General features: G+C 39.8%; 1 protein-coding gene across 2 annotated transcripts in view; it reads left to right on the forward strand.

Annotated features, from left to right (window-relative positions):
- impg2a (interphotoreceptor matrix proteoglycan 2a) overlaps positions 1-11,372 on the forward strand; it is a 39,826-nt gene extending 28,454 nt beyond the window's left edge. For both annotated transcript variants that reach the window (XM_051959215.1, XM_051959216.1), the window contains 5 exons: positions 59-247; positions 3,202-3,403; positions 4,818-4,897; positions 5,383-5,446; positions 7,045-11,372. In XM_051959215.1, coding sequence (XP_051815175.1) covers positions 59-247; positions 3,202-3,403; positions 4,818-4,897; positions 5,383-5,425 — 514 coding nt within the window. In that variant the 3' untranslated portion in view covers positions 5,426-5,446; positions 7,045-11,372. The remainder of the gene's footprint in view (positions 1-58; positions 248-3,201; positions 3,404-4,817; positions 4,898-5,382; positions 5,447-7,044) is intronic.
- Positions 11,373-11,933: the final 561 nt, after the last annotated feature.

Here is an 11,933-nt window from a genome sequence, read left to right on the forward strand (position 1 = left end):
AGTTTTCTGTTCTTAGTTCTTCCAGCAGTGGAAATAGATTTCCATCGTACATTTTCAGGTGCCGCGTTGGAGAGAACTGGTGGTACAGAGGAGAGCACTGTGAGGAGTACGTGTCCGAGCCGCTGGTGGTCAGCATAGCGATCGCCTCTGTAGCTGGATTCCTATTGGTGGCTTCTGGAGTCATCTTCTTCCTGGCCAGGACGCTACGAGACCAATACGACAAGGACGAGTCAGAGGACCCCATAAGGTGAGGAATACCAGTCATATATACCGGGCTTTGCAAAAGTTCTGTTACACGGTTTCATGATCTTTAGAGACGTTTACATGTCGGAGTGAAAAATTCCATTAAATAAACTGAAAGTTCTACCTTATAGGCAGGTGTCCTTAATACAGTTTTTTTCTCCGGTGAAGTTGTATCAAGATGGAAGTCAAAAGAGTTGAGATATCTGCTCTCCTTCATGCTGACCACAACAAGTCTGACAGAGCCAAGCAGCTGAACATCAGCCGGATGACCGTCCACAGAGTCGCGGAGAGGCTCAAGAATGGTGAAGATCTTTCAGTGATCTTCCAAGAATGGTGAAGACCTGAAAGATCTTCACCATTCTTTAGCCTCTCCGCGACTCAGTGGACGGTCATCCGGCTGATGTTCAGCACAAAGGAGAGCAGATATCTCAACTCTTTTGACTTCCATCTTGATACAACTTCACCGGAGAAAATAAATTGTATCAAGGTCACCTGCCTATAAGGTAGAACTTTCAGTTTATTTAATGGAATTTTTCACTCCGACATGTAAACGTCTGTGAAGATCATGAAACTGAATGTAATAGAACTTTTGCAAAGCCCGGTATTTATGTGTTAGGGCTGTCAAAATTAACGTGTTAATGCAGATTAATCCATCATCATGATTAATCTGCATTAAAAAATTTTATACAGATTAATCCATCACCATGATTAATCTGCATTAAAAATTTTAATGCAATTAACCCGTCTGCATCCGCTGCAGAATGACTCAAAATACCCAAAGCTAAAGTTCTATAATTAATCATTTTGTGGTGTCTTCATGTTAACTTTGTATTTTCTAAAACATTTTAGGGTCATAACCTTAATATTTAAATTGGTCAGGTAAATTTGTATTCTATATAATATTTTACGGCAGTCAGGTAAATTTACACGATATGATTTGTTGGCTGTTATTCTCACAGTATAATTTGGTCATATATATATTTATAGAGAGATATATGTATATATTTCCTTCTTTTTGAGTCTGTTTTCTTGTGCAAAATGAAATGCGATTAATATTGATAAGAAGGTAAGATATTTAATCGTGATTAATCAAAGTTAATCCACATAAACTCTGTGATTAATCTGATTAAGAATGTAATCATTTGACAGCACTAATATAGATTATATAGGTTATCAAGGAGTTGTAAAAGCATGCAATCTGTGTGATGTCACTTAAAAAACACAGAGCTTGGAGACTTATTTTAGAATCCTATAAGTGCTGTTTAGTATTTTTGAGTTAACATACATGTCATGTTGTTAGCTAAAAAGAGTGTACACATGTTTGCTGATTCTCAAATATGAGCTAGTTATTGCTCTTAGAGGCACATTCCCCCTCCTGTAACTTTTTAAACTCTCAGCCGTTTACACCTGCAGAACAATAATATGTTAATTCCAAGTAGAAATCCTGCACGTTTCCAAAAATACAACATATTTCAAGCTGCATTGAGTACAATAAGTGCAATGTTCATTTGAAGAATCATCCATTGCAGTTGCATTCAAAACATATTGTAAGAGGTTTAAATACGGCTCCGGTTAAAGCTGCTGTCCGGAGTTTCCGTTTGTTTTCAATTTATGTATCATTTTTTAACAAAGCTTAAATGTGTTAGTCTAGTTCGATACTATAATATAAAGTTAGTATAACGCGATATGAAAATTTATTCCTGAGCTCCGCCTTCCTCTCATAGACCCCCATGTTATTCCAAAAAGCGCCGGTCGCTGCCGACCAATCAAGTTCGAGCTTCAGCTTTGTCATGCTGTCAATCAACGGTTACGCGCACAGCAAGCAAGCCCATGCAGAGGTGGGCGAGCTACGCACTACGCAACCGCGCGCACATTTGTTTCGTCAGAGGAGTCATGCAATTCTGAACTCTAGATAGAAATAAATAAACAATGTAACACATATACACGCGTAAATGCACTAAGTTTGATAAACAACGTCATCCAGAGGGATGCACGAGTGTAATCACATATTGAAACTTTACTCGTTCGTCCTAGCAGATTCATGTTATTTTGGTATTAGGACAAGTTAGACTCAATACAGCATTCTAACATAATTCCTTTATTATTTACTAAATGTACTAAATGTAGAAGAGGGGAAAACAGCAAAACAGGCAAGATGCTGCAGCACTCCGGGCACTTCTCTCATGTACTGCGCGCGTGCACAAATAAAGGGGCGAAATCAGAGGGAGGGACCAACAGTGTTTTGGGAGACGCTGCGATTCAAACTCCGGACAGCAGCTTTAAGGCTCGGAGCCAGCAGAAGCAGCAAATACTGTTTACCGTGTAGTGACAAAGATTGCTGAAGACATTTAACACAATTAGGCCAAAATTTAAGTGAGAAATTAAAGCAATATCGTTTTATTGTGTACAAAAGCTGTTAGCTGCTGAATATAAACAGACCCTACTGTTTCTATTTGACTGTCAACAGAAATGCTTAAATGTAGTGTATTTCAAGACTTTCTCTGCTCCATGTAATCAGCTTTAGGTTAAAGAAGCCTGGTTATTTTCTGAGGAGAGCACATAAGTTGAGAAATCCCAGCTAGACGGCCAAAATTATCCTCTGCACCATCACCTTATCCTTCTTAGCTTACAGCAGTGCAGCCACCCGTCTCGGAGTGTTTTCTTTCGTCTCGTCCTGTTTCCTCCTTCCTTTTCTTTGTCTCTCCTTAAACACACACCAAAGTGTCTGTTTGCCGTCCGTCGGCGCCAAGCTGCCTGTGGAGAATCACCATGTTAAACCGAGCTAGTTAACTCAACAGATACGGTGCTGATCTGTTCCCAAAAAGCCTTGAACACCTAGCGCAGTGGGGTTTCTGGCAGTCCGGGCTCTGACTCAGGCTTCAGGAAAGTCAGCTGAGGTTAATCCATGCTCTTTTACGGCTTCCTCACTGACGGTTGTTGTTTTCTGTCGCTTTGCAGGCGAGCAGAAAGTCTCCCATCTTTGGAGAGGGCGACCAAGTACAACCCCATGTACGAGAGCGAGGCCACCACGGGCTACAGCCACTACTACCGCCGCTATCCTGAGGCTCCTGTGTACAGCAGCGCCAGTGCCGAGGCCTCCACCGACTTCAGCAGCGAGGAGATACGACACATCTATGAGAACAGCGAACTGACCAAGGAGGTGGGCTGAATGCTTCAGTTAGAAAGGACGCCTGGAGTGCTTTAAGAAGGCATTTCTGTTTTCTTTACTGCATTGTCGTTGTTATTTAGTAAAATATTAAGCCAAACTGTTGTGCTGTGATGCTGAGGGAAGCATAATTTTATAGCATGATGGTTTCTGACTAAATCAAATCCAGTTTAATGACTGTGTGAGCGTTTACAATAAGAGTTCACACACTGTAAAACAATGTTTGTGGACAATTGTCAGATCATGACGATAAAAATCTGTAAACTCTGAAACAGTTTGATGCAGTTTATATAACTATAAATAGGAGGAAAGTGTGTTTTTTAAAGATTTTTACCTCTTGAAAAAGTACATTTCCCAACTCCTGCACAATTTTTAATGGAAAAATGCCATAATATGTACAAAAATACTGTAATTTTTGTACTTGGATCACGATATGAATAGAGTTTTTCCCAGTTAAATGTTCATATAGTTGTGCTGATAATGGAAGCGTTACAATATTTATAAGAAGTAACGTGGCATTTTCTGCATTTATAACTGTAAAAATTACAGTGACCGGTCAAATTTATGTATTTTTGTGTTAAAAACAGACATGTTTTAATATTTGTGACAGCTTTAAGAACAATTTTGTGTAAAAAAAAAATGCATATATTTAATGTTAAATACACTAACTGTTGTGCTAATGATGGAAAAATGCTGTAATATTTGTTATAAGTTACATAAACTTCATTTGCATGTAAATTTTAAAATTTTTAGAATGTTAAGAATGTTTTTCAGCCCTAAAATCAACTATATCAGTACATTTCTTTACCGTAAATGTAGAAAAAAAATTTTACAGTGCAGTCTTTACCAAACTAGAGATTGCAAAACTTTTAAAGTGTAAAGATGTGGAAAAGCTCATTTTTTTAAGGCTGAAACACTGTTGTAGTGCGAACAATTCTCTTAAAAACAGACAAAAATGCATCTTTAAGTACCTAATTTCATTTTTAGAGTTGCTCATAAGTGCAGGACATCAATTTATTCTGCACCAGAAACCTTTATTTTTCCTTTATTTTGCACTGTTCTTGTTCCATCAGTGTATATGAGCAGATTTGAGTGCATGTAAATGAATATAATCTGTAAATAGGTTCATCACAGAAAAGGAAGAATGTCATTGCACTGACAACTTGTTGTTTTGTTGCAGCTGCATATTGCTAAAAAGCCCTTGAATCCTTTATACACCCAAATTGTATCCATTTAAAATTTTAGATAAACTTATTTCTATCAGCATCTGGCTTTTAAAGCAAACTTATCTTCTCCTCTTTTTTTTTCTTCTTCTAAATGTCAAGTTTTGATTGAACCTCAGCCTCTTCAGTTTACTCTTTATCTGCCTTTGATGTAATCCTTCCTCTCGACTGATGTGCTCCTGCAGGAAATCCAAGACAGGATACGCATCATTGAACTCTACGCTAAGGACCGGCAGTTTGCAGACTTCGTGCGGCATCATCAAGCGTGAGTGTTTCCCCCTTTTCAGTCTGTGATGAGATAAAGACACGGGCCAAACAAGCCAGGATATGAGGAAACGGGGAAGTGAGTTTGAGATACGGGATGCTGACACGACTGGAGTGAAAACAAAGAGGGTTTAGTGGAGAGCTGGAGGAGACGAGGAGCTCGAGCGATGCCAAACCAGTGTGGAGACAGATTTATCATCCCTAAATCTTCACCAGCCAGGCCTGGAGCTGATGCAGCGAGACTGAATCCATTACGAGATGCAGACATTCCTTCCTCTGCCAGCGGCCCGGCAGTAGCAGTGTGTGTTTGTGTGCGATGGCGGCGGTTGTTTTCAAGTGTTGTCTTGGCTGTAGATCGCCACTACACCGGTCCTTCAGGCCACGTAGAGCCGGGTTAAAGTGTGGGTGCTTGTTGGTGCAATAAATAAAGTAACTGATTCATCTCGAAATGTTAAATCTAATGTGTTGCACCTGCATCTTCTGCAGTGTCCTGGACACCCGCAGAGAGAGCTCCTCCACGCAGACATGAAGCTTTCCAGGCAGAAACAAGGTATTTATTCTATATCTGAACGCTATTTGATGGCTTTTATACTCACAACCCTCAACATCTTCTCAGTTACTTCTCAGTTATGTGTGATCAGTGATTTTATAATGAAAAATAGCAGAATTTAATCATGAACTTTCATATAAAGAAATTGTTGTGGATGTTTATATGTTAAATACAGCATATGAATACTGCACATACACGCAGAAAAACAACACTTACTACAAAGAAAGGTTTGGATTTCCACTTCTGAGAGGTTCTTATAAGGCAGCTGGTTGCTGCAGACCGCACTGTAAAACTGGATGGAAAGAAACTGAGCACGCAATGGGAAAAGATAATGATTTATGATCCCCCACTATCTAACTCAGGAGTTTTTAGGTCCCTGAAGATGTCACAGGAGCGATAATATGAAATTGTTCTAAATAATCTTTTAGGATTTGTTCACTATTTTGGGAAATATGCTTATTTTTTCTAGCTGGAATTAAATGGTACCATCATTAATTGTAAATATGAAGCTGCAGCCAGTTAGCTTAGCATTTAGACTGGAAAAAGGAGTAAAAAGAAAGCCCAGCTCTGTCCAAAGGTAACAAAATCTGCCTTCTAGCAGCTCCAAAACCATCTAATTAATAGCCTTTATCTTGTTTGTTTAGCAAGAACAAAAAGCAAAATGTTAAAAGGACAAATTGCTGTTTAAATGTGAGGTTAGCTGCTGGACACTTTCATGTCTGGGAGCTGTTACTTACTTCAGGTCAAGAATTAATCTGGGCACATGTGTCCTCATAAAACCAAACAAAAACAAAGATGTTTTTACACCTCTGTTTTTCTGCGGCTTTTCTTACCTTTGGCAGAACCCTGGTTTCAGTCTTAACTCAGCTAAGTGGCTGCTGGCTCTGGTGTCAAATTTTGCATGGAGACAGAGTGGGATCAATCTTTTCATCTGACTCTCTGCAAGCAAGTGAATTAACATATTTCCCAACATTTCAAACCACTAAAGGCTGGCTCACCAGCGGGATCAGAGCATAGTGCACATAATTCAAAGTGAAATTAGACATTTCCAAGACCTCGATGACAATTTCATTTAGCAAAACCCTCCTGTTGTCCTCATTTACGGGCACCAAAAAATATTGTTTCTTTGTCTGAAAAAAATCCAAAAATTCAGCAAAAAAAATTCCCCAAATTTCTGAAAATTTGCAAAACCTCCAGGAAGAAGATTCCAATAATTCATTAAAAGTTTCATTTGAAAAATCCCCCGAATTTGGCAAGAAAATTCTTGCAAATATTTTCAAAAAATTAGTAAAATCTTAAAAAAAAATCCTAAAAATATCTTAAACATTTATAACATTTTTTTTCCATCAAAAAGTGTTCAAAGATTTCCCAAAAATGTGGACATCAGAAGTTTCACTGTGAAAATATAACGATATATTTTTTTCCCACATTTTCAAACTTTAATACGGGTCAGTTTGACCTGCAGGACGACACAAGGGTTAAACGTTAGAGATAATAAGAGGGGGAAATGGAGCGCATATGCAGCAGTAAGCTGTAGAATATTGTATATTTTGTTAAATCTGAAGTTTTCTTTCTAATATGCCTCTTCTGCTTGACAGAAACAAGCCTCTCTGCTAAAAAGTGACGCTCTGCATCAAGACTTACTGGTTCTCAGAGGCTGGACTTCACTGTTTAGAAAGGACTGTCTTTCAGCAAACCGCTCTGATAACCTCAGCAGTAAGTCTGTTCCTGCCTGGCTGGGCAGAGAGGTGGACTGTTCTTCCTCCTTCCTCGGTGCCTTCTCTTGTGAGCTCGCTGTGACACCACGTTTGCTGCTCATCTGCTGGACGTCTCCCTGTAGGGAAACCTGGACCGCATCCTATTACTTGAAATGCTGACAAACACATGTACCAATTAGCGCTTTTGCTTAGAGGCGTAATGTTGCGCTGCATCTGTCCATTCTTTAAAGGGAAGAACATAAACTGTGAATATGTATATAGTTGAAGTGACGTCTCTTAGTCAACTTTGGCTCTAATGCTCAGATTTAATCTTTAGGTCTTCTGAAAGAGACAGTGAGAGCTGCTAGATAATGGTGCTATTTAATTTAAAGTACACTTTTAATAAATGTCGTGGTCCACAAAGGCCAACTTTTACAAGTTTAAAGCAACACCAATGGGTCATTCTGTGTATTAGAGTACTACTATCCATTAAAGGAATAGTTCAGAGTTTTGGGAAAGACACTTATTTTCTTTCTGGCAGAGAGTTAGATAAAAAAATCAACTAAACACGGCCCCAAAACTGCCCTATGGGTTTTAAAAGTATGCTGTCATTAAACATCTTGCAATATTACAGTATTTATAAGAGTAACAAACTGTAAAAGTAGAAATAGTCGTATGATTTTTCAGTAGTCTTTAACCTCCTAGGACTTGGCATTTACGTATGTGGACATCTTTTTTTTTCCCCACAAAGAGCATATTGTTCATAATAATAATATTAATAAAAATAATCACAATAATAATTATAGTAATAAATAAAAATAACAACAATAACAATATAATATTAATATAATATACATTTAATGACATATTAGATATTATCCACATTATTATATTTATTGGTTACTCCTTATCCCAGATAAATAGAAGAAATCTAAAAAAACAGCCCAACCAAAGCTCTGGTCTCAAGAGATTGAACTGCTTACCTGTGATTTGCCGTTCTGACAGGAAAATAAAACGTATCTCAGCTTAAAACTTTGATATTTTATCAAAATCACTTATATGTCTCATTTAAAAATTCGCCAGGAAAAAACCCCAAAAACATTTGCACTAATCATCCGTCCATCCATTTTCTACACGCCTCTTAATCCTCATAAGGGTCACAGGGGGCTGGAGTCTATCACAGCTGACTGAGGGTGAAGGCAGGGGACACCTGGACAGGTAACAGTCTGTTACATAGAGACAAACAATCACACTCACATTCACACCTACAGACAATTTGGAATCACCAATGAACCTCAGTGTGGGAGGATGCTAGCCTAGCCGCGCTAGACAACCCACGGCAACGAATTTAATTCTCTGCCAGGGTGGGTCTAGTTACCCTCCATAAGGCTCGAGGCTGGATTCTCCTAAAACTGGCCGGACCAATCACCATGAAGTGTAGAGTCAGAAGGCGGGCGTAACTAAGTGACGACAGAGGCGTGACGATTCTGACAGAAACAACCGGCACACAATAAACCGTTATCTTTAGACTCGGCTTTGGCCACAGCCCTTAAAGATTTGAAGCTAAAATTCAACTTGAAAGATAAACAAAGGACGGCACTGAAGTGTTTCATTGAGAAGAAAGACGTATTTGGACTTATGCCGACGGGATATGGCAAATCCTTAATATACCAGTTGGCTCCGCTGGTTGGGAAGCTAATGGGACTTAGCCACAATCCGCTGGCGCTCTAGGAACTACGTCAGCCTATTCGTTGCGCTGATTGGTTGTATACCTACCCAATTGCCGCAGAGTGATTTGAAAGACAACCTTTTAGCCCGCCTCCCTCCCTGTCCAGCGGTCCTAGACCCTTGTGCCTTCAGAACATGGGTATAGCGCGGCTAGGCTCGGAGGATGCTGGAGTACTGGGTGACAACCCACGCAGGAACAGGGAGAACATGCAAACTCCACACAGAAAGATCCCAGTCCAGGATGCAAACTGGGAATCTTCTAGCTGTAAGGTGACAGTGCTAACCACTTATCCGCCGTAGAGGCCCCAGACTAATCAGATTCTATAAAAAATTCTCTAGATTCTGCTACTCAGCTGGAAACAAGACTCAACAGATGCAACAAAACTCGTGAATTATCAGTTTGACTCGGTTGAACTGCAGGTGGTGTTTACACAGAGCAGATAGTAGACAAGTACAGAAGCACACCGAAATCTAAGCAGTAAAACATCTACAGTATGTGGCACCGCCATTTTTTCCAGCATTGGTAACCGCTCTGAGTTCTTGGAAAAACATTGTACAAGTTCATTCTGGTGTTTTGTGGATTTTTGTGAAATAGATCATCAAAGAAATTCAAATATTTTTCTAATGATTTATGGCATTTTTACTGTGTTAAACTACACAACACACACTTCTGAGTTCTCTCTATTTCTGTGGTGGTGGTTGAAAAATGAATCCACAAAAATGACGCTAAAAGGCTAAGAGGTTTGGAGTGTCAAATCAAAGACAGAAAACATGGGCCACCAGCTCAATATATGGCAAATTGTCATTTTAACTCTTTGGTTTTTGTACAAATTTAACGAAAATGTGTTAACTCAAGAGCTTTACTGGGAAAACTAACACGAGCAGCAGTAATCCTTTCGGTCCACAGCGACTCTGACAGGCGGTCAGGCACCGGGCAGACCGACAGCAGAACTTTATCGTATCAAAACACGTTTTTACATCCAAATTCATCAATTTAATTGGGGAAATTTACTTGGAACAGTGAATCCAGAAAGCTTGCAGTCTGATCCATCATATTAATAGCAGTAGTAGGGGGTATATAAAGAGTCATTTGGTGCGTCGGGGGGAAAAAATAAAGAATAAGAAAAGGAGTAGGAACTTGTTACGGGATTAAAACAGTTTTCTAAATTAATTGTGAATTGTATGTAACTACTGGACAGAACCAGGGGATCTGTCTGTCCTTGTTTTCAGCTACGCTAAGTGGCTGTTACTATAGCGTTAAATCTAATGATATAAAGACAGTTGCAATTTTCACATCTAAATCTCTGCCAGAAAACAATATGTCAAACTATTCCTTTAAGGTGGCCAAACGTAGTACTTCTGTATATATTATCGATGTAGAAATAGTCTTTCACAGTCTGAAGGTCGAGTAGAAGGTTCATTTCAACTATTTTTCCACTGGCAGGTGATTTTTCTGCCTTTTCAAGAGCTCCAACGATGAGGATCTTTGGATTTTGTTTGTAAATGTCTGACCAGGCAGACGTGAGTTAAAAAAACAGTGGTGAGGGAAGAAAGGCAGAGAGCATGAACCCTCTATAGCTCTGGGATCCAGAAATAAGTGAAAACACGTTTCAGTGGAAAAATGCTCCGAGGCAGGCGGCCCAGGGATTTGATCAAATGGTCTGCTTTTAGATGTCATATGTAATACAAATGAAAGAACAGGAAAAGCAAGCTGATAAACAACATATGCTCTTTGGAAGGACAATCTCAAGCTGCGTCTCCTGCTGCTGACAAACTTTAAGGTTACCAGCGATTCTTAAGAAACGCTCCGTCCTGCTGCGACTACTTATCTGGCTGCGGTCCTGTTCCTCAATCTGAAGCCTCCTGACAGACTAATTTCAGTGTTTTCTTTGGTCTTCTCATCCATTTCTCTCTGGACTTGTTGTACTTGACCCTTTTTGACCCCTCCAACGGACCCTCACAGCTGCAGCTGATTACGATCTTGCGGCTGTCGTCTGTTGTCGGCCGGTCTGACATTCGTGTCTGCTTCGAGGTCACAGTCACACGCATAGATCACGTTGTAGCTGCTTGTTTACATTACATGCTTCTTGTCCTTTGCTGTTCTTCTAGACGTCCACACGAGCGAAAAACGCTGGCGCAGCAGACCCTTGTGACAATGTCATGCCTTTTGCAGTTTGTGTCCAATTTTTATTTTATATGTATGCCGCTTTTATTTGTGTCTGCATACAATTTCAGCCACTGTCCTTCAACATCTGCCACCAGGACAAGAAGCCAATCATCATCACACAATCTTCTGTCATGTAAGTAACCTTGTAGATATTGTAAGCAGTCGTACTGTAGGATGTAAATGACTCGTGTCTCTGATGTTTCAACATGTGAACATATTCCTTTTATAACGATGACTCTGTCACCATGTTAACAGTGTTATCGTAACGTGCAGCTGTGTAAATGACTAATAAACGTGTAATGTGTACAAAAATAAAGTTTTTTACATAAAAATATGGAATCTGATTCAGTTTTCTATCTATCTATCCATAGTCTGTCCATCCATCTATCTGTCTGTCTATCCATAGTCTGTCTATCCATAGTCTGTCCGTCCGTCCATCCATCTATAGTCCATCTATCCATAGTCTGTCTGTCCATCCATCTATAGTCTATCTATAGTCTGTCCGTCCGTCTGTCAACTCATCTGTCTGTCTGACCGTCTAACTGTCCATCCATCTGTAGTCTATCTATCCATACTCCGTCCGTCCGTAGTCTGTCTATCAATAGTCTGTCCATCCATCTGTCAACTCATCTGTCTGTCTGACCGTCTAACTGTCCATCCATCTGTAGTCTATCTATCCATACTCCGTCCGTCCGTAGTCTGTCTATCAATAGTCTGTCCATCCATCTGTCAACTCATCTGTCTGTCTGTCCGTCCGTTGGTAGTCTATCCATCGTCTGTCCGTCCGTCTGTCTGTCCGTCTGACCGCCCGTCCGTAGTCTATCTATCCATAGTCTGTCCGTCTGTCTCTATCTATCTGTCTGCCTATCTACCTACCTGCCTACCCACTCTATCT

Source organism: Acanthochromis polyacanthus, chromosome 14 (genome assembly GCF_021347895.1).
Source record: "Acanthochromis polyacanthus isolate Apoly-LR-REF ecotype Palm Island chromosome 14, KAUST_Apoly_ChrSc, whole genome shotgun sequence".
NCBI lineage: Eukaryota > Metazoa > Chordata > Actinopteri > Pomacentridae > Acanthochromis > Acanthochromis polyacanthus.